Below are 19,847 nucleotides of genomic sequence, written 5' to 3'. Positions count from 1 at the left end.
GTCCAACTGGCAGGTGTCATTTGACCATGACCTCATTTTCATGGTTCTGTGCCAATCTGTGGTCAAAGTTGAGTTTTGAGTCTTGGTCTTTTTTTTCTAATACGGGTACTATATGAAATAGGTCAACTATATTTGTTGTATGGAAGGATTGTAAGGTGTATATGTCTGTCTGGCAGGTATCTTCTGACCTTGATCTCATTTTCATGGTTCATTAGTCAATGTTAAGTTTTCATGGTTAAGTTTGTTTCTTAGATACTATAAGCAATAGTTTTACTAAAATGCATATATTGATTGTATGGTATACATGTCTGTCTGGCAGGTTTCATCTGATCTCGGATCATTGGTCAATGTTAAGTTTTCTTGGTTAAGTCTGTTTCTTAGAAACTATTAGCAATAGGTCAACTATATTTGGTGTATTGAATGATTGTAAGGTGTACATGTATTTCTCGTTGGTTTATTTGAAATTGGCCTCATTTTTGGATCATGTTAAGTTTATGTGAAAGTGGGGTTCGTGTTATTTATTCTTTAGTTTTCTATGTTGTGTCGTGTGTGCTGTTGTTTGTTTGTCTTTTTCATTTTTAGCCAAGGCGTTGTCAGTTTGTTTTAGATTTATGAGTTTGACTGTCCCTTTGGTATCTTTCGTCCCTCTTTTGTAATAAAGCTTTATATTTAACACTATCACCATAACATCTATTGTTAGTAAAGACGCTGAGAAATTTCAGCTTGTGCACTCCTTTTATATAGATAGACTTTTTTTTAGAAGTTAGTTTCCGGTTTGAATGGTTTTACAGTAGTCATTTGGGGTGCCCTTTATAGCTTGCTGTAGATGTGAGCTAAGACTCCCCATTAAAGATCGTATTTGACCTATAATGGTTTACTTTTACAAATTGTGACTTGGATAGAGAGTTGTTTCATTGGCACTCATACCACATCTTCTTATTTCTATCAACAAATTCGTTATGGACACTACATTAAGTAACAACTAAAGAGTAACACTAAATTCAAAAATGTTTTTATAATCTATTTCATAAATTTATAAATTTTCTCAGAATCTTTTATATAACTTTACAAATGTTTCTTGAAATCTAATTTCAATCTTTTCATGTTATTAACGAAGAAGTCAGGAACATAAGCTGTGACATTGAGATTTCTGCCGTCCATGAATTCTGGAATAACAATGGACCTGGCATGTAAATGTAATGGTAGGTAACGCACTTCAGCTTGTCGTATTCTCAGACGAGTCAGCATGTCAGGAAAAATCTTCTGTAATCAGAACAAAATTATTGAATAACTACATCATGTAAGTTCTACAAGATACATTTTAATCAATTGGACACATAACCTGTACTGTTAATTGATCAAGCATGTGTGCTGTTAATTGACCAAGCAAGTGTGCTGTTAATTGACCAAGCATGTGTGCTGTTAATTGACCAAGCATGTGTGCTGTTAATAGACCAAGCATGTGTGTTGTTAATTGACCAAGCATGTGTGCTGTTTAATAACCAGTCTTATATCATTGGTGAGCACTATATGCTTGTCACACAAAAAGATTGTAAATACATAAACCTGTATTATGATGTTACAAGTATTCCTCCATGGGTGAAATAATTATGTCTGTATTCATTACACATTTGATATCTGGCATGAATTTTGTTTGCATTCTATTAGAATTATAAGTATAATCAATCTCCATAACATTTCATTGTTAATTTCAATCAAATTTAATTTAAACGATGTGAAGATATCAAAAACAGTTTGATGGGGTAATCTGAAGATACTGTGTCTTGAACATGAGTTAATATTTGCCACAGGATGTAAAGCAAACAACAATCGTTTAAGGTAAGGTTTGCGTACACAGGGAGATAACTCGAATTCAAATAATTGAAAAAAGGAGGGACCCGCCATTTTGAATTGCTTTGATTGACCAATGTTCGATAACTACAATATTATCAAAAATAAAACAACACCTACCTCAAAATCGCTGTTTTGATGTAATTTTATCAAAATTTGAATCGTACAAGTAACGTTATGACCTTCAGTTTGTTAGTTTTCATTTATATGACGTCACGTTAAGCCATAACGTCTTTGTGCAAAAACCATTCATGAAGTTTCGCGGAATTTTATTTTATTTCATAATTGTACATTTTGATGCCCCCGCCGTAGTAAAGGGGGTATTAAGTTTTATCCTTGTCTGTTCGTACGTCCATCCGAACGTACGTACCATAGTGTACGTCTGTTTTTATAAAATTGGTTTCCGTTCTCTAACTTTAGTTCGCATCAACAAACTGATATAAAAAACTTATGCACAATGCATTTTACCACAAAAACACAGAATAAAATTGATTTTTTTTTACAGTTCTAGATTTATGAGGGGTCGTACGGGGGATACATTTCTCCTTTCTGCCGTCCCCTTTCTCTTGTCTCCCGACGTAAAACCTTAAAAAAATGTATGGGAAGCTCATTTCAATAGAAATCGATGTTAGAAGTGATGTTTATTCTGCTCCAAAAACGCTGTCTCTTTCATTGAATTTGTAAGTCTGATGCACGCCGTTTCCGATTTTTATAAAGTATAAATACAATAGGATTGAGTGAAAAACGTCACATTTTTGTAACACTTTTAGTCAATTTCGTTTAAAATGGTTGGAACTAACATAATGCGCCATATGTTTTACTTACAGAGGATGCATATATATATTCTCAGATATTTTTATTGCATAATTTTTACGAATGACAGAATGTTGAACTTGGTCTTTTCAAATGTACAGTTAGCAGATTTGTCCCAAAATACGCACACAACCCACACGTTTACATCATTCGAAATATGGGTTATTTTATCAATCACTTTTACAACTGACGGACTGTTTCTTATAGTATTTTTTTTATGGATGCATTAGACACAACCATTGTATTGTGTCGTCCTGAACATGCCGCCTGATCTATTTGCCACCGGACATTTTACAACCTCTTATCAAACAAACGTCTATGTATATCAGTCAAATTTGAATCAATTTTATCTAAAAACAAGGATGGTAACATGTGTCTATACACATGCACGTATGCACTATAAAATATGGGAAATTGTTAGTTTTTAGTCTTTCACTGTATATATGAGATCATAATGAAGTAGTGACGACGCTCGGTCTGAGTATTTTTTTGAGGTCGTTTCTGAATTTTTCGTTTCTGTTCTCTACCTTTAGTTGCTTCGACCAAATGTTATAAAATTTATACGTAATGCTTTATAATGTTTTATGTTTATACAAAAGGGGGCATCATCAGTGTCCCATGGACACATTCCCCATTTATTCCAAGCTCTAACGTTTTATTTTACATTACTGTGGTTGAAGAGTAGCCACAATCAATTTTGATTTGACGGTTGAAAATTTCCGTTTTACTGGCTCCCCTACGCGTCGACGGTAAAACGGCATTTGCGAACATCAAATCACAAATTGACGGTGGGGACTCCTCAACTACAGTGCCGTTACTCCTGGGAACTTCATTGAAGTGATTTTAATTTATTGAAAGTATGTGGAAGATTTTCATATTACGGGTCTACATAACTACATTTCTTATTTTAAATATGAACAATACATATACGACTGTCATTTGTATTCCCAGGCCATTGTCTGTTTCGTCTTTTATCATGTATAGGAGCATGTAGTTTGTTTGTTTGGTCAAAGACCCCAAATCTGAACATCCTGTGTAACAATTGGACAAATCATACCAGTAATCTATCTTTCTCCTGCAATGCTTTCCATGCTAAGTCATACATATTTGATCATATTTGAATAACATTTGTAGATGTCTAGATTTAAATGAATGGAATAAACATGACTGCTGTAAATGATTTTACTAGTCAAAACTGATGTCTTTTCATCCATTTGCTGCATACAAACAATTTACCAGACATGGGAAATAAAGCAATTTCAATTACTTTTAAAGGCAATTTGAATGCTTTCCTAAGATTCAAAATATTACAGTTCGAAGCACTGAACGAATACAAGTGTTTCCTTCAAAACCAGTGTCTTGTACATTTTCTACATGTATTAATACACAAGTATGACCAAAGCTAAACACCTCCCCTTCCGACTGATAGGTGGGCATAAAAGTTCAGGGACGACATCAAAGACATCAAAAATTCAATGCAGGATAAAAAAAACTTAATTCACATAGAGTGTTCGCTGACACCCCCTTTCCCCCTCTAAACTTAATTTGGGAAAAATTGATTGACCAATATGGATATATGTAAAATCCATGTCAAATTAACAAAACTTGCAGCAACTTTAACCACCCCTAAACTATTTGAATTAAGTTTTTTATCCTACATTGATCTTTTGATGTCATCCCTAAAATAATCACTGTTTCTCTCATTGATTATGGTCAATCTCAAAAAGTTACAAGACAAAAAGATTCTTTGTTAAAAGATGCTTTAAAGATGACTTTCTTCTTTGCAGATCAACAAACAAAATATTTTTTTGTTTTACAGAAATGACCAGATGAACGCATAACGCCCATTACCGTAAAAACAAGTTCGGGGACATATTAATTTTATTAGCTCATTATAATGCAAATAGTTAAATCGTTATGTTCACAGTTTTTTACAAAAACGGTGGACCCGGAAAATGGATATTTTTGGCTTTTTGTTACCATGGCAACGGGTTTTTTTTAACCCAAAAATTGAAAAATCTTGTTTTTAGGAACTTTTATATGATTTTTTTAATTAAAATTTATTATTAATGAATGGACCACAATTATTTATACATGTTTTATTCAGTTTTATTTTTTATAATCACTCGCATACATTATTATTTCAGAAGAATTCAAATACAATATTCCCTAAAAATCGTTAAAAATCGGAATTTTTAGCTTTTCACCTGAAAAAACGGGACGGGCGATGTTCAATTTTTTTTCATTAAATGATTGGGTACTCCTCCCTGAACAAAATGATGTATCATATTGGTACAATATCACTAAGAAAAAAATCCAGGTTTCATGCAAACCTTACCTTAATCTAAAGATACCATATCTTGAACATGAATTATGTATTTGCCACTGGACACAAAACAAACTATCAATAGATCTTCTTGAACATTAATGAAATATTTGCTACTTGATGTAAAGCAAAGAACAATAAATCCATCTAAGTATAAATATTTCACTTGACCTTTGAGAAGTCACAAATGAAATCAAGTTTATTGTAAAATACAGGCCTCAAGCTAACCGTACATTTATGAAGTACACAATTTATGACTAAAAATGAATAAAAATGAATAATTAGATATAAGAAGATGTGGTATGAGTGCCAATGAGACATCTCTCCATCCAAGTCATAATATGTTAGAGTAAACCGTTATAAGTGAAAGTAGAGTCTTCAACATGGAGCCTTCACTCATACAGAACAGCAAGCATATACAGTTAACTCTCGTTGTTACGAACTCGGTTGACTCGAAATTTCGGATGAGTCGAAGTTTTCATGTGGTCCCGAACTTTATTCCATACAAAAGTATGTAATTCGACTCCTGATGAGTCGAAATTGAATGAGTCGAAATTTCGGTTGAGTCGAACTTAATTTACGGTCCCAAGGTTAACAAAAGCATTCAAAATTCATTTTTTTATCTCGAACTAATACACATATGTCAAAACATGACCTCCGGGATTTAAATGGATTGAATAGTTAATCTGACAATACACGTGTAATTAAAATTCCGGTCACTGACCACTGTATTGATTTATGACATGCTATTTCCATGAGTGTTTACTTAAGATTATCTTTTATAGAATTTTGACAAATAATTAGTGATACATTGTTAATGTTCATGAAAAAATATTTAAAATGTTTACAAAACAATTAATTTGTGATTTACACTAATGAGCTTGGGTGTGTATAAAGTGAGGATTATGGCTTCCGTTGATGATCACCTAAAAACTACTCAAACAGCGTCTTTAATCTTGTTATATTTTCTTTTGAGATAAAACATAATGAATAGAAATCAAAATGTTCTTAAATCTCTTGTATCCGAGAATAAACAATTTTGTCAGCTATAACCAACCTGAGTAGCGAAACTATCAATTGGAAATTAGTCTCTTGGAAAAGCCATAGGATTTTTTTAATTGAAAGAATTGAATAAATAAAAATAATGTCATCATAAAAATAAAAGACTGTGACATACAAATACATCGATCTGATACTAGAATATCGATCCCCTTGCCATATTCACCCGGATTTATTTTAGCTTTACCAAGCAAAGCAAGAGTTGTGTCCCTTAGATTGTCGAACTTCCGGTGTTCGTTTGAGTCGAACAACGTGTATCTCGAAATATTTCGCTGGTCCAGCTGACTTCGACATAACGAGAGTCAACTGTATATTAAATAGATAAGTAAATAATTGATATGTAAAATGTTTGTTATTGACTAGTTTTTTTGAAGGATTAGGTTCTTCAAGTACAATTTTATTTGGATAATATAACGGATGACAAACTGTCACATACAACCTACAATAGTCGATCTTGTACTATTCTACATACCTGAGGAGCCATTTTGGTTATATGTGAATACTTGTGATCTCCAAGGATAGGTGTGTTCAGTCCAAAGAACATGTGGGCTCTAATCTGATGTTTTACACCTGTAAACAAACAATATATTAAAGTATTAATCTACACAACAACTCATAGATATAAGAATATTTAGTATGAGTGCCAAGGAGACAACTCACCATCCAACATGTTGAATTTTTACATTTCCACTTTTAACCCTTTTATTTTCCAAATTATTTAATAAAAATAAAAAGATGTGTTTAAATGCCATTTAGACAACTATGCACCTTCAGAATAGAACGAGGATAATATGGGCTTCAATGATAAGCAAACTCATAATGAATATATTCAACTACATATTCAAAATGAATCTTCTATCTTTGTATAATGAAATAATAATTAAATGTTGTTTGTTTATACAATTAACGCCAAGTGGCAAATATTTCTGTTACCTATTCTAACATCAGTCTTGTTCTTCTTTCAAACAGAATTTTACTGCTTTTTATTTCTCATTGGCTAGAGGTATAGGGGGACAGTTGAGATCTCACAACACGTGTTTAACCCTGCTGCATTTTGCAACTATCCAAAGTCGGGAACCTCTGGCCTTAGTTGGTCATGTATGTTTTTTTTAAATTTTGGTTCATTTATTTGTTTCAAATTTTAGTGTAATGTCTTTTTTGCTGAACTAGTAAACATTATTGTTTTTCAGGCAAACTAAAGCATGCCTTCAGGAGTGGGATTTATCACTGTATTGAAGACCCTTTGGTGGCATTTGGGTTGTTTTCTGCTCATTGGTCCGGTTGTTGTCTCTTTGGCACATTTCTGTTTCCATTCTCAACTTCAACTAAACAACTCTAAATCCTAATCAACCAACTATGTTTTTACAGAGTAATTATCCATCACTTACTTGTCAAGCGAATACATTCTACTAAACCAGCAGTGCCTGACGTTGCCAATACTTTATACTGAGTTACTATGCATCACTTACTTGTCAGGGGAATACATTCTACTTTTTGTTCCAAGACCAAATACAAATTTTTATAAAAAATCTTTTCATTATTCTGCAACCAAAGTATGGAATAATTTACCACTAGAAATAAAGAAATGTCCTAATGTGGAATTATTCAAGAAACATAGTTATAATCATTTTCTTGAAAATTATATGCAAGTCAACTAATTTGTTTTCCTCTAACAAAACTATATCAAATATTGTCATTTATTACCCTTTGTATATTTCAATGATTGAATTGTGTATATACTAGTAATATATATTGTAAATTAATGTATGAATGTATGAATGTTAACTGTATGCATGTATTTTGTTTGAGGGCCTCAATGAAAATTAGACTATTTCTAATTGAGTTACCCTCTTTAAATAAAGAATTTATTATTATTATTATTATTATTATAAGCCGTAGTGCCTGACGTTGCCAATACTTTATACTGAGTAACTATGCATCACTTACTTGTCAGGGGAATACATTCTACAAAACCAGCAGTGCCTGACGTTGCCAATACTTTATACTGAGTAACTATGCATCACTTACTTGTCAGGGGAATACATTCTACTAAAGCCGCAGTGCCTGACGTTGCCAATACTTTATACTGAGTTACTATCCATCACTTACTGGTCAGGGGAATACATTCTACTAAGCAGCAGTGCCTGACGTTGCCAATACTTTATACTTAGTTACTGTGCATCACTTACTGGTCAGGGGAATACATTCTACTAAAGCCGCAGTGCCTGACGTTGCCAATACTTTATACTGAGTTACTATCCATCACTTACTGGTCAGGGGAATACATTCTACTAAAGCCGCAGTGCCTGATGTTGCCAATACTTTATACTTAGTTACTATGCATCACTTACTTGTCAAGGGAATACATTCTACTAAAGCCACAGTGCCTGATGTTGCCAATACTTTATACTGAGTTACTGCTTTGAATGTTCCTTTAGATCTATTAAATCCTTCTGGTTTCAGAACCATCTTAAAATAGTAAACATAATTTGTGATTATTTATATTTTATTATGTATTATATTAATTGATATAACTTCATTACTCAACACAATGTACTGTTTTGAGTCAACCTAGCAAATCTTAATGAAGGATTTATACAGCTAAAGAAGTAGAAACTTTTGTTGTGATATATTGTATCATTGATTATATAGAGAGGATATCATATGGCTTTTTCAATATCGCATTCGTATCAACCCGAGACACCAATATAATCCCAAAAGCTCTGCTCGAGGGATTATATTGGTTGAGGGTTGATACGGTGTGTGATATTGAAAAAGCCATATCATATACACTTTATTATATACATATATCTGAAGTAGATGTTTTTTATGTGACATGACGTCATACAGATAAGGAGGATTGAAATGACGTCATACAGATTATAGGTTTGACATAACGTCATACAGATTAGGGTTTTGATAAAGTCTTTGCAACAGTGACTGCAATCGATGAGGTGACATCATACAGATTAAAGGTGTGATAAAGAGTTTGCAACCGTGCTGATATCGATATCATCACGGGTGGCTGATACAGCACGCTTGCCATTGATTGTATTACACATACAATTTATCTGTATTTACTACTAAGTATGTAATATATCACTAAATATCTCCTTATATTCATATGACTCTACTGTTTGTTTTATTTTATGATATGTGTTTCAAAGACCCTACTGTAAATTGTAATTAATTTTACAAAAAAGGAGTGATCCAATTTTGGTGTGTTAAAAGATTAATGTGTGTGTTTACTACAGAGTTTTCTGTATAAAGTTGTCATTTTTCACTGTTTCATTTTTGGAATAGACATTTTAAATTACCCAGTTAAATTCAAAAATGAGATAGAAAAATTATTATCTTTATGAATATAAACAAATGCATAAACTTTGAAGAGTTTACTCTGTATTGCTTACATTCACTTTATTTGAACTTTGGTGGATAGTTAGTTGTCTCATTGGCAATCATATCATATTTTTTACACATCAATACAGGATTTTTCACTTATAACAATTTGTTATTGCCAACTGACAGCTTTGAAGAATAACAGATGCTATCCTAAAAACGAAATTATTGCTGCGTTAGTATTGGTGCTGTAAAGGTGCTGTGGCAGCAATCCACCAACATAGGTAATACAAAACAGACATTTTGTCTTTAAAATTTTTGTGCTGCATGTGTTGTTAATTTGCAGTTTCTTCACCGTCCATACACCATATCTACATGTTTCATATTTTAACCCTTACCCTGTATTTTCCATCTATCTTGCCCTCTGCAACTGGTATGTCTATCACACCTAAAAAATAAAACCACATTTTTCATACAAAGTTTGCATCTATTTATTTCTCGACCTTGTATGCAAAAATGATAGAGTTGTTCCTCAATGTATCATGTAATCAGCCAAGCATCAACTTCAATACATCAATCAATCTGGTTACTCAGAGAAGACGCAGATGTAAATTAAACAGTGGATGAAGAAAGGAGTAGGTTCAGTAAGACCCCTTTTTGGTCCCAAAATATAGCAGTTTTAGAAAATTGTGAAAATGTAATCTTTAAGCTATTTTTTGGAAAGTAAAATGCTTCTGTTACATAAATATGAGCTGTTTTTGACAATACAATACACAAATATCGCGTTCTAGCATCATTAAGTCATGCTAAATTACTGAAATCTTCAAAATTTTAGCATTTTGGCTAATTTTTAGACGGTTTCCGTCTAAAATGAAAGTGGCCGCATTCGTGTTCATTAATAATATTGAAATGTAAGTTGTATTTGATGATAATACAAAACATATATAAAGGTTGAGGATGAACACGGATGCGGCCACTTTCATTTTTGACAAAAAACATCTGAAAAGTGACGTTTTTTGGCATGTTTGATAGATTTTTCATTTTTAAGCTTGAATCAGGGTGTTTTTAATGACTAAATCAGTTAAAATCTTTCTCATAAACTGATCGAATCAATTGAAATAGACACTTAAGTGTTTAAAAAATGTCTAAAAACTTTCATTAGATGAACCTGAAATTTGAGGCCAAAATCGGCCCTTACCTACTCCTTTGACAGCCTATAAAGTAGTGTCTATACAAAGTAAGTATGCATTTTAAAAGAAACTATAAAATAAGGGGATTTTTGGTTTTTCCAATGCAAACAGACCAATGAGAAATAAGTTCCAGATTAAACCCAACAAATGCTGATGCTTAATTCTCCCATATACATTTATTGAAAAGCTATTTTAATCAATATGTTTAATTTAACTATTCTCTCCTTTCTCATTAAAATATTCTAAAATTCTTCAATAAGCTGTCGATTCAGCATTCTTGAATTACTTGTATTTCAATATGTTCATTGTGCACGTATCTACAATGTACTTGTAACCAGGGCTTTCAAAACAGTCATATATTCCGAACATTTGATTAATGTCCGGTAAAAGTCCGGCTGGGCAAAGCATGAAACGGTCATATACATTTTAGTTTTCAAGGCTTTTTCGGTCATTTTAACATAAGTCACGATCTTTTTGACCCAACCTCTTGCCTTTAACATCTACACATTTCCGGTCATAAAAGTGACATGATGATTAATTACTATCAAAACAACCCCTACTTCAATACTTTCTAATTCTAATCAAGGCTAATTAGTTGTTGGACAGGTGATATCTACCTGTTGAGGTGACAGGTAAACTATGTTCAGTACCGGACATCGTATAAATTGATCGGTCTATTCACAATTATTTACTTACATTTCAGCGGTTTGTAGCTAATTGATTTAGTCCAAAAGATTAAAATTATAAGAAATTAGTTTACCTACATGATTTGATAAAAAAATTTAAAAGGTCTAAATGAAAAATCGTCAGAACTACGTCAAATGAACAAGAACATGTGTGCGCATGTGCAAAGTTGGGAAATTTTATTATGCATCCTTTATTTCTTCAAAATGCTAAAATTATCATTGATACCTGTACCTAAACGTTCATTTCAAGCATTTTGTTGAAGAAATAACGTGGAAAGAGCTTCTTCACTCAGTCATGCTTTGCAAACGTACACGGATTTTACATATCCATTTACGGTCCATGTTTTACCATTGTCAAGTCAACATCCGGTTTTAGAAAAATGTGATTTTAAAAACGAAAATGAAGTTTTTGACATGTCATTTTGCACAAATAAAGAGTCTATGGCAGATATGAGCACGCTGATGTGCACACTTTGAATGATGCACTGCCAATTTAACAGTTTACATCCAAACATCCAAAACAAAGTAAAGTTTAAAATCGTTTTTTAATCTAATGTCATTATCATTAGAATGGCCATCTGATTACCATAATTGCCTTTTGTGACTTAGTTTTAAGGGATTAAAATCGGGATCAGATATAAAATGTCCGGCTGGCTCAAATGTTTTTTGGAAGCCCTGCTTGTAACCGCCTTACAATCATCACTCGAATCTGTCACTTGTAAGGTTGTAAGTGTAAAAGTGTGTTAAACTTAGTGTGTTGTAAGTGTGTAACAGTGTAACATATGACATACCTTCCTCAGGCTGAGGGATGCCTTTGGTCAAAACAAAGAATTTCTTTATCACTTCATTTTTCTTATAAGCCTCTGTTAATCTGAAGGCCATCATTTCTGTTCTATAATATAAAGATAAATCAACAAATCAACAAATCATTCAACAAATACTGGAAATTCAGAAATTATTGCTTGCATTTATTATTGCCTTTTTGTAATTTTTAATGTGATTTTAATTTTGTGATATTGAGGAAAATTCTGTATTTAAACTTCAAATTATTGCGATTTTAACATTGTTGCGTTTTTCCCAATAATGAAAACATCGCAATAATTTCTGAATTTACAGTACTTCACTTCAAAAATGTTGTGCTTTTAAAGCCTTTTTCTGAATATACTATCATCAGTTATGTTCACTTCCAAACTTTTGAAAGCCAGAAATGCATAAATACCTATAATACATTACCAGCTATATGACCAAAATGGGCCTTAAACTATAGCCTAATTCAATATTACATGTCACAGTAGAAGCTAATTCACACTCTTTTATATTTCATTATCTGTCCTGTCCCACAAGCAAGACTATTTGGAAAATTTTCCACTTTCTGTATTTATTCATTCCCTGTGACATTATTCAATTTCAAAAAGACCCAGTACAAAGAGAGTTTGTCTAGTAGAAAACAGAAAAAGGTGTCTTTGATTCTTCATAATAATTAACATGGCTTAAAGTAAACCTGGAAGAAAACCGAATATGAACTGTGAGGTAAACAGTAACTTTACCTTTCTCATATTGCATAACATAGAAGCATAATAACAGGAGACAATATAAGATGTGGTATGATTGCAAATGAGACGACTCTCCATTGAAGTAACAATTTGTAAAAAGTAAACCATTATAGGTCAAAGTGCAATTAAGGAATAACAGTACTGTAGTTGAAGAGTTGCCACCGTCAATTGTAGATTTGACGGTCGCAAATGAAGTTTTACAGGCGACGCGTAGCGTGGACAGTAAAACGGAGATTTGCGACCGTCAAATCAAAATTGACGGTGGCAACTCTTCAACTACAGTACTGTTATTCCGATTCTAATGCATTACAAAAAGAAAAAATACGATCAAACTTGAAAAAATGTCTAAATTTGACAAAAAGAAAAAAATCCGCGAAACTTCATGAATGATTTTGGCACAAAGACGTCATGGCTAAACGTGACGTCATACAAATGAAAACTTACAAACTGGAGGTTATTATGTTATCTGTACGCTTCAAATTGGGTAAAATTACATTAAAACGGCATATTCGAGGTTGGTGTTGTTTTATTTTCAATTATGTAGTAGTAATCGAACATTTGTTGATTCAATCAATTCAAAATGGCGGGTCCCTCCTTAGTTACGCCTGGTCAACTGTGGATTTGACGGCAACTTTTAGCAAATGAAAAAAATAGTTACATCTAAATTGCATTAAAATGTATATTATATTGAGTGCAAAAAAGTTTGTTTACCTGTTATTTTTACAAAAGTTGATCCAATTGCTACATTATTACTGTATAAACATTGATAAACATAACATACTTTGCTAACAAGATAATCCCTGTTGAATCTCTGTCTAGGTGTGTTATAAGGTGGAGCTTCTTCAGTTCTGGGTCAACATGGTTCTTTAACTTTTCTAAACAGTTCTGTATAGTCAAATGACCTCCAGGGCCGTCTAAAAATAATCAAAATATAAATACATGTACTCAAAATACAAAGAAAACATACAAAGCACAACTTTTGACAAAGTTTAAAAACTAAACAAGAGTGCACACGCTGCAATGTCTCGCCTTCTTCATGTTCTTTACTAATTATTGATATTATATTGATTATTGATAGTCCTAAATATAATTATATTTGACCACGATTTGAACCAACTTGAAAACTGGGCCCATTATAAAAAATCTAAGTACATGTTTAGATTCAGCATATGAAAGAACCCCAAGAATTCAATTTCTGTTGAAATCAAACAAACTTTAATTTTGGACCCCAATTTGGACCAACTTGAAAACTGGGCCAATAATCAAAAATCTAAGTACATGTTTAGATTCAGCATATCAAAGAAGCCCAAAAATTAATTTTTATTAAAATCAAACTTAGTTTAATTTTGGACCCTTTGGACCTTAATGTAGACCAATTTGAAAACAGGACCAAAAATTAAGAATCTACATACACAGTTAGATTCGGAATATCAAAGAACCCCAATTATTAAATTTTTGATGAAATCAAACAAAGTTTAATTTTGGACCCTTTGGGCCCCTTATTCCTAAACTGTTGGGACCAGAACTCCCAAAATCAATCCAAACCTTCCTTTTATGGTCATAAATCTTGTGTTTAAATTTCATAGATTTCTATTTACTTATACTAAAGTCATATGAAAGTTATGGTGCGAAAACCAAGAAAAATGCTTATTTGGGCCCCTTTTTGGCCCCTTATTCCTAAACTGTTGAGACCTCAACTCCCAAAATTAATCCCAACCTTCCTTTTGTGTTCATAAACCTTGTGTTTAAATTTCATTGATTTCTGTTTACTTATACTTAAGTTATTGTGCAAAAACCAAGAATAATGCTTATTTGGGCCCTTTTTGGCCCCTAATTTCTAAACTGTTGGGACCTTAACTCCCAAAATCAATCCCAACCTTCCTTTAGTGGTCATAAACCTTGTGTCAAAATTTCATAGATTTCTATTTACTTAAACTAAAGTTATAGTGCGAAAACCAAGAAAATGCTTATTTGGGCCCTTTTTGGCCCCTAATTCCCAAAATGTTGGTATTAAAACTTTCAAAATCAATCCCAACCTTTCTTTTATAGTCATAAACCTTGTGTTTAAATTTCATAGATTTCTATTCACTTATACTAAAGTTTTAGTGCGAAAACAAAAGTTTTTCGTATGCTGACGACGACGGACGACGACGACGCCAACGTGATACCAATATACGACCAAAAATTTTTGCGGTAGTATAAAAAGAACAAAACTCAAAAACTTAACTTAGACCACTGAACCATGAAATGAGGTCAAGGTCAGATGACACCTGCCAGCTAGACATATACACCTTACAATCATTTCATACAACAAATATAACCGGTAGTAGACTTATTGCATAAAGTATAAGAAAAATAGACCAAAACACAAAATCTTAACTATAACCACTGAACAATGAAAATGAGGTCAAGGTCAAATGACACCTACCAGATGGACCGGTACACCTTACAGTCCTTTCATACACCGAATATACTAGCCCTATTGCTTATAGTATCTGAGATATGGACTTGACCACCAAAACTTAACCTTCTTCACTGATCCATGAAATGAGGTCAAGGTCAAGTGAAAACTGTCTGAGAACCACCGGGTCACTATCCCTATATCGAGCTTTCTGGGACAAAAGTTGCAGGCTCAACAAAAAAAGGCAATATCTTACCAAAAGAAATATGAGTTGGCAAAAATAGTATAGAGCTTTTAAAAATCCCACTCGAAATTCATATTTTAATCTTTGATCATATAACTTTTGCCAAGTTTGGAAAAAAAAGAAGAATGTGCCCATGGGATGCAGATGCCCAATCTTGTAAATATGTGAGAGTCAATGTCAATGGTCAAAGTACTAATTCAAACCTATTGGCGTTTTGTTAAGTCCCTGTTGAAACTTACCAACACAAGGCATTCCATAGGGTTTACTGATGGCTATAACATCATCTGGAAGAAAAAGTTCAGATTAATTCCTTTACATTTTATTCCTAAAATAGAAAGTTGTCTATAGGTCAAGGTCTAATGACTTCAATAGATATAGGAAGATGTGGTGTGAGTGCCAATGAGACAACTCTCTATCCAAATAGCAATTTATAAAAGTAAACCATTATAGGTCAAGTCTGAAAAAATGAAAGTAAATTTAACTGAGATTAGACTTTCAAAAATGTGCCATTTACACCAAGGTCAAAAATATGATAAAATCTTCATCTTCACAGTATGACTTCTTTGTTAGAGATTTTAAAATTTAACTTCAAGTTCATAAATTCATTACAATTACGATTGCACAATATTATCATAAAGCTTGCTAACAACTTTCGCAGAGGTTATTACAATCAACCTTTAGCTTCTGTTTCTTTAATTACCTTTGTCTTGCAGAATACAAAGATATGTAGAGGTCATAACAATTCACCTTTAACCTTATTTTTTCAATTATTTCTATCTTTCACAATACCATGACAAAGCTTGCTAACAACTTTCAGAGACTGAGGTCATAACAATCAATATTAAGCCTCTGTTTCTTTAATTACCTTTGCCTTGCAGTATACTATGAATATATGATAAAGCTCTAGAGGTCATAACAATTCACCTTTAAACTTTTTTTTCAATTATTTCTACCTTACACAATTATGACAAAGCTTGCTAACAACCTCTATAGAGGTCATATGAATTAACCTTTAACCTCAGATTCTTAATTACTTCTATCATACACAATACTATGATAAAGCTTGCTAACCACCTCTGTAGAGGTCATATCAATTAACCTTTAACCTCAGATTCTTATTTACCTCTATCATACACAATACTATGATAAAGCTTGCTAAAAACTTCAGTAGAGGTCATGTGAATTAACCTTTAACCTCAGATTCTTATTTACCACTATCATACACAATACTATGATAAAGCTTGCTAACAACTTCTGTAGAGGTCATGTGAATTAACCTTTAACCTCAGATTCTTATTTACCTCTATCATACACAATACAATGATTAAGCTTGCTAACTACCTCTGTAGAGGTCATATCAATTAACCTTTAACCTCAGATTCTTATTTACCTCTGTCATACACAATACTATGATAAAGCTTGCTAACGACCTCTGTAGAGGTCATATTGTGTAACTGTTCCATCATTTCTTTGTTTTGCCTCATCTTCTTTCTTATTGGTTCTGTTGGTTCTGTAATAAATGAATTCAATATAAGGTCAAAGGTTAATTTAGCTATACAATTTTAATACTTTTTTTTTTAGAGTAGATGCGATTTGTAACTTTTTCCAGACTGGGGATGGAATTAACCTGTAAAGGCATTACACTTCTTTCTATTTAGATGTCATATGGATCGAACTCTTTCCAAACTGAGAATTGTATACATGTATACAGGTATACATTAATAATTTCATTTTTTAATAATTATTTTTTAATGCATTGCATATATACATGATATACATTTGTAAGAGCTACTGAGTACTTGCTCAAATTTCATCTCAAAATTATATTATCTAAGTTTATTTTAGTGACTGAGTTATTAAGTATAAACCTGAAAAGTTGAGAATTGTGCACAGCTGGTAAGCACATGGTCATGATGGTATTAAATGATTAAAGCTTGAAAATATTCATGAGGACCTTTAAGCATTTCATTATAACTGTGTCAATAACCATGATAACTGGTAAAATATTGAAGCAGAACATGATGATGTGAATGACACTTGTGTTCTAGAAATTTCTCTACATTATTTTGGTTAAAAACAAGTTATATATATCACATGATAGATAAATGAAGATGTGGTATGAGTGCCAATGAGACAACTCTCCATCCAAGTCACAATTAATAAAAGTAAACTACCAGTATTATAGGTCAAGGTACAGCCTTCAACACAGAGCCTTGGCACACAGTGAACAGCAAGCTATAAAGGGCCCCAAAAATTACTAGTGTAAAACCATTCAAACAGGAAAACCAACGGTCTAATCTATATAAAAACGAGAAACAAGAAACACTTATGAACCACATAAACAGATGACAATCATGACAACCACTGAACATCAGATTCCTGACTTATATACATGTATGTACATGATGTAGGACAGGTGCAAACAATTCTACATGTAAGCAAATTTGAAACAGGTATTTATTATAATGTACCTTTAGACAATATAGATTTAGCTTCAAGCTCATCTCTTATTTTTTTGACAGCTTCCTCAGCTGTAGAGAGAATTTTCTCCTCATGCACTTTTCTTGAAGAGACAGTTTGTTTACGATTATAAGCAGATGACTTTTGATGTTCTATGGTTAAATCAAGAGTAATTTTACTTTGTCTTATATCATTCAAGTTTCTATTTTCTACTTCTGGCTGGTGCTTATTGTTTGTCTTTTCTGTTGTATGTAAATTATTGAAATATTGACTTTCAATTGAAGTTTCATGATCATTTAGTTGGTTATAATCAATTTCTTCTAGTGAAACAGGCGATAACTTATTATTTTCTTGTTCATCTTCTCTATATTGAGGATCAGATAATATATCTGGTTTAATGTTGGTATTTTCATTTAAGCCATCTCTAGCACTTTCATGGTTCAGTGCATAATCAAAATATTGCTGATCTATTATGTTACTTTGTCTTTCACTAAAAGATTCAGATTTTTTCTTTGCACTGTCATGACTGTGATCTGAAATATTTGAACCATTTCTGTTTGATTCATGTACAGTGTCAAAATATTGTTGGTCTATAAAGTTATCATGGTTCTCTTCTGTCACAGGTTTAGCTTTAAGATCACAGTTTTCAAGTGTGCTCTCCTGCTTTAATAAATAGGGAAAATATTGTGTCTCAACTGTAGAAGATGTGTTGTTAGACATCTTTGTTTGTTTGTCCATCTCTCGGTTTACAGAAGAATTAAAGTAATTTTGATCAGTATCATGAGAAAATCTATACTCTCCACTAGCAGTTTTTCTTTCAGATTTAATTTTAGTATGATGTTTCATTTCATAATCTCTGTTTTCTCTTCTTGATGTCACAGTTATGTCTTGTCTAGTTGGATGTAGTCTAGGATTTTTAAAATTTGATGAGAAATTTTGAAGGATATCACCATTATTGTTTGCTGAGTCAAAATCTTGTGTTGAAACGTCTGGGACTATTGAACGAGAATCCATATTGATATCCATTCGCATGCTGTCAATTTTTGAAGCATTTACATTTTTCGCCTTTCTTCTTTGTCGCTTTGTTTGAACATTGTATGATTCATTTTCATCAGAAGACTGGCTTGTCACAAACTTATTTGAAACACCTGGATCTAAGCGAACAAATCCATACGGCACTTGAACTGTGTCAAATTTTTTCTTACGGAGAATATTAGGAATGTTGTATTTTGTTGCCAACTGTTCTGTTTTGAGGGACACCTCTGGATTTACACGAGGCTGAAGTGATTCATAAAATTTATTAATGCCATAAATGTCATCTTCTTTACAAAAATCATTTGTGACATTACACTCAGTTGTTTGTTCTTCGATTTTGGTAGTTTGAGAAGAAATATATCTATCTTCAATGCAACGTATGTTAAGATATTTATTTCGTTTCAAAATAACCCTTAAAGTACGAGTAATGTTTGATCGTTGTGTTAAATTCATCCCAACACAACTCCGCATGGGCGCTGACATCTTGAAAATACGGGAACCACTAATGACAGGACGATTGCCCGGATAGTGACAGGACGGTTGACCGGACGACATATATATAGTCATAACTTTTTTGTTATCCGATAGATTTGTTTAATATTTGTAAACCTGAAAGATATTAAACTATATTTTATGAATATAAAAAAAAAGAGGAAAAATAATTATTTTTGAGCAAAAAAAGTTGACCGGACGGTATTCACACTCGCCAATATACGCTAAATATATATTCAACTGGTTGACGACAAGTGTTAATATCTCTTTTGTTTTACAATATTTGTCCATGAAACTCAGGAATCTGTGAGATTTATAAATATATTATACGAAAATATAAACTTGATTGCAAAAAAAACGTGTTTTTCTCAAAAAAAAGTTGCCCGGACGGTATTCAC

The 19,847-nt window shown here is 32.5% G+C and overlaps 1 protein-coding gene across 2 annotated transcripts; it reads right to left on the bottom strand.

Annotated features, from left to right (window-relative positions):
• Positions 1–996: 996 nt before the first annotated feature.
• LOC143076366 (uncharacterized) lies at positions 997–19,434 on the bottom strand. Of its 2 annotated transcripts, XM_076252096.1 has the most exons (10): positions 17,934–19,434; positions 16,853–16,972; positions 15,702–15,746; positions 13,599–13,731; positions 12,056–12,156; positions 9,787–9,836; positions 8,437–8,518; positions 8,078–8,113; positions 6,522–6,619; positions 997–1,263 (listed from the first exon to the last, which is right to left on the bottom strand). In XM_076252096.1, exons 1-10 carry the CDS (start codon positions 19,426–19,428, stop codon positions 1,066–1,068), a joined length of 2,358 nt encoding a protein of 785 aa, XP_076108211.1. In that variant the 5' UTR covers positions 19,429–19,434; the 3' UTR covers positions 997–1,065. The 2 variants fall into 2 exon arrangements, with proteins under 2 accessions (XP_076108211.1, XP_076108210.1); XM_076252095.1 differs by lacking the exon at positions 8,078–8,113 and having other exon boundaries at positions 8,401–8,518.
• Between the last annotated feature and the right edge of the window lie 413 nt (positions 19,435–19,847).

The sequence above is a fragment of the Mytilus galloprovincialis genome, chromosome 5 (assembly GCF_965363235.1).
Source record: "Mytilus galloprovincialis chromosome 5, xbMytGall1.hap1.1, whole genome shotgun sequence".
NCBI classification, from domain to species: domain Eukaryota; kingdom Metazoa; phylum Mollusca; class Bivalvia; order Mytilida; family Mytilidae; genus Mytilus; species Mytilus galloprovincialis.
Note: the sequence above shows the minus strand (reverse complement) of the source record. Positions and strands in the feature narration are given on the sequence as shown.